This window comes from Arachis hypogaea, chromosome 6 (genome assembly GCF_003086295.3).
Source record: "Arachis hypogaea cultivar Tifrunner chromosome 6, arahy.Tifrunner.gnm2.J5K5, whole genome shotgun sequence".
Lineage (NCBI taxonomy): Eukaryota > Viridiplantae > Streptophyta > Magnoliopsida > Fabales > Fabaceae > Arachis > Arachis hypogaea.
The window spans coordinates 101,258,315-101,261,881 of NC_092041.1; the positions used below are offsets into that span (position 1 = coordinate 101,258,315).

Here is a 3,567-nt window from a genome sequence, read left to right on the forward strand (position 1 = left end):
AAAAGTTGGTAGTTAGTAATAGTGGAAAAGAGGTTGAATTCCCTACCTAAACTGACATCACGGCGGGAGAGGCAGAGGAAGTGGAAGATGAGACTGGCGGCGACCCTAATAATAACTACAGACTTATTATTTATAATATTTATCTAATATTACTCTATTATTTATAAAATTATTTTATTCTGATTTGTTTATTATCTTTCAAATAAATTTTTATACTTCAATGATAATTTTAAGATGTCAAACATTAAAAAAACAGTAGGTAAACAATTCTCCTTTCCTCTAACAGAATAGAAAGACTTTTCATTTCTTCTTTAACATTCAACCCATCCATGCATGCAAAAACCACCATATCATGATGAACATCTACCTATTTATAGGAAAAATGTTAAGTATCTAAATACTATCTTGACTCATATAATTTATGAATAGATATGATATGGGCACCTATTTTCCCTTCTTCCGGCATCCCGTGCAGCTATGACAAAATGTTGTGTGTGCAGTTGTGTACATATGAAAGTATTGATGAGATAGATGAAATATGAAAGCAACATGCATTGGTTTATTAGAAGTTAGCAGCGCCAAGCCGATGCAGCAATTATGGCCCTATCCTGCCACCCAAGAAGCAAGCAACCCTTGTCTTCAGTAAGCCGATACCCATCGCAAGAATACAGACCCAGCAAGATCTTCGACTGAGTCACCGCGTTCGGACTCAGTGGAACCCCTTTGAACCCTTTCCCTTCCATGATCTTCCTCCACTTTTCGAGCCTCTCATGCCTCTCCACCCTTTCTTGCCCCTCGCACGCCACAATGTTCCTTATCTCCGGCGCGAAGATGTACTGCTCCACCTTCGCCCTCTGCGCCGATTCCGGTGGAAACGTCGCGTCCAAGGAATCGAAAATCGCAGAATAATAATGCAATGCCTCCAAGAACCTCCCAAGAAAATAAGGCCCGTTATGGCTAGCTTCTTGCTCAACTAGAGTCACTATGCTCGGTGCTTGGTCCCTTATCATGGTGAGTAAGTTGCCGAGGGCGTTACCGGGGACACGGTGGAGCTGATTAACGGTATTAACGGCCAGCGCTTCGCCGACTCGGCGGTTGAACATGTGAGGCTTTAGATTCTCCAGCTGTTCCCCGACAGGGTGGAATTCGAAGGGGATGCGTAGCGAGTGGGCCAATTCTGTGAGGCATCGGCCTGTCTCCTTGACAGACTCGATGCTAGGCCCGACCCCGGTGATCCGCAGAAATGGAGCACCACTAGATCGGGCGGCGAGGGCCTGCATGAAGGCGGGCCACTGATATCCCTGGAGTATGTCGAGGTCTATGACGTGGACCCGCTCTTCGCCCTCGAAGGCCTCGAAGATGGCCTGGTTGGCAGTGAAGTGGGCGAATTTGATATAGGGACAGGCCTGGTAGACGATCTGGTAGATCTTGAGGATTTCCATGGAGTTTGAGTGTGGGAAAGTGGAGGAAGGTGTGGGGTTGGCATTATTGGAGGTGGATGTTGTGGCTAGCCTTGCGGTTAGAGACTCAGTGAAGCATGAAGCGACGCGTTGCATGGAGTCGCCAAGGGGTGTTACGACTCTGTTGAGGTGTTGGAGGTACCTCCTTGCCAGCATGTATTCCTCTTTGGCCACTGCCTCTGCACATGCTAGAAGCAGGTGCACCAGTTGCAACCCACTCTCTTGTTCCTATGCATCATAACACACAATTCAAGGGACAACCACAATACTAAAATTGAAAATAATAATAATAATTAATAACTTCATGTTTAGAAAGATCATAATTAATTTTTTTTCTTGAATTAAATACAAACCAATAGACATGAATAATTTCAATATTGAGGTGCATGAGGTGATACTATATATGACAATGAATTAAGTGAAATTAACTAAGAAAGTTTAAAGATTGTAGGTGAAGGATGATGAATTGAATAAAGGTTTATTATACTACTACCTGTTCTAGTCCAAGTGGAATAGGAACCATCAAATTTTGATGGTGTTGATGTGAGTGTGGATGCTGTTGTTGTTGTTGTACTTGTTGCTTCTGTTGCTTCTCATGGTATCGTTCTTGTTGCAACGCTTGGGAAAGCGATGCACTGACCATGGAACCCATGTGATGGTAGATCTCATTCTCTTGCACCGACGACTCTTCACTCGCCGAAGGAATCAAATTCCCCAACTCAAAGCATTCAGAAGAACTTCCAACAATATCAGAACCGTCACCAACTTTGCTGCTGTTATTTGCGGCGGTTATCGATGAGTATTCCCCTTGTTGAAACTCTTCTAAGAACTCCTCAATTGCAGGCAGTGAAAGATTCTCAACATGCTGCATGTACTGATTGTTTGGTGAGTTGAACACCCTGTGGAGTGGACTAAGCCCTTTCCCTTTTCCTCCGCCGCCTCCACCGCTACTATTGTAGGCGCCGATTTGGGCCAAAAACCGCGGCGGAGAGCAGCCGGAAAAGCTTTGTGCTTGCATTGAATGAGCGTAATTGTAATTGCAATTGTAAGTTGAGGCTTGTTGTGGGGAAGGGACATTCCTCACTGGAGAACACATCATGAAATCAGTATCTAACTGATCAGAGAAAAAGGATTCCCACATTGAACTATCTGGTGATTGGACTTCAACATCTCCATCAAGGTCAAATTTGAGTCCTGGAAGGTTTAAGCTTGGTGGTGTTAGGGTACTGTTATTATTCTGTTCTAATAAATCAACAGAGGATTGTGTAGCATTGTTTTTCTTATTTGATTGTAAAACTGAGTCATTTGAAGAAGTGGGCTGTAGCTTTGTGCTTGAATTCTCACTTTTGAGAGACACTGAGCTTCCACATAGTGAATTGATCATTTTTTGCTTCTACTTTGCCCTTTGCTCTTTTTCTTGGTTTGGATTTATGGTTTAGGGTTTTTTTTTTTTAATGTAAAGTTCTCAACAGGAGAATGTTTTAAGATATGATGATCTCTGTAGTGTGCTATTTTCCTATGGGCTATGGAGTTTGGTTGGTATATGGAAAGAGTAAAGACTCTATTTTCTCCCTTCTTATTATTGAGGTGAGTTTTGTCAGCTACTTAGTATTACAGATTTTGCATGAAAGGCAGTGGAGTGGGGACACAAGAGACAAAACCTAATTCCAATCCTTTTGTGATTGGAGGTTTGTTTTTGAATAAAGCTCCATTTCATGTCTTGGCACAATAATGCTAGCTGGTTCTTTTGAGGCTTCATTCTTGTCATTTTGCTTACCTGTTTTAACTGTTATAGCCAAAAGGCTTTGGAATAGTTGAGGTGGCAATAAAGGACAAACATTTGGGAGGGTCTACTTTCTTTGGGCCGGCCCACCTTTTTACAAGGTTACTCACATAGGGAACTATGGGAATCATGGGGAATCCATTAGTCAATTTATTAATAAAAATGAAAGGAAACCAACTTGTGTCCAGATAGTGGTTAGTTTATTAATTAGCTTAAATAAGTGTGGTAAGTTCGAATTTTATCTTATGTATATAAAAATTTATTATCCAATAATAAACTCTTAAATAAAATTTTGATTCGCGATAAATTATTCCTTAACTTATC

The 3,567-nt window shown here is 41.7% G+C and overlaps 1 protein-coding gene across 2 annotated transcripts; it reads right to left on the reverse strand.

The window, feature by feature from the left end:
• Positions 1-244: 244 nt before the first annotated feature.
• LOC112697156 (GRAS family protein RAM1) lies at positions 245-3,017 on the reverse strand. Of its 2 annotated transcripts, none has more exons than XM_025750209.3 (2): positions 1,954-3,017; positions 245-1,688 (listed from the first exon to the last, which is right to left on the reverse strand). In XM_025750209.3, the coding sequence occupies exons 1-2, from the start codon at positions 2,842-2,844 to the stop codon at positions 570-572; spliced, it is 2,010 nt and encodes a 669-aa protein (XP_025605994.1). In that variant the 5' UTR covers positions 2,845-3,017; the 3' UTR covers positions 245-569. The 2 variants fall into 2 exon arrangements, with proteins under 2 accessions (XP_025605994.1, XP_025605993.1); XM_025750208.3 differs by having other exon boundaries at positions 1,951-3,017.
• Positions 3,018-3,567: the final 550 nt, after the last annotated feature.

Excerpts from the sequence above, each read along its gene's own strand:
- LOC112697156 (XM_025750208.3), bottom strand. The coding sequence starts at position 2,844 with ATGATCAATTCACTATGTGGAAGCTCAGTGTCTCTCAAAAGTGAGAAT. Across the intron at positions 1,689-1,950 it reads CACTTGGACTAGAACAGGTA|GAACAAGAGAGTGGGTTGCA; the intron begins GTAGTATAATAA and ends TATGATGCATAG.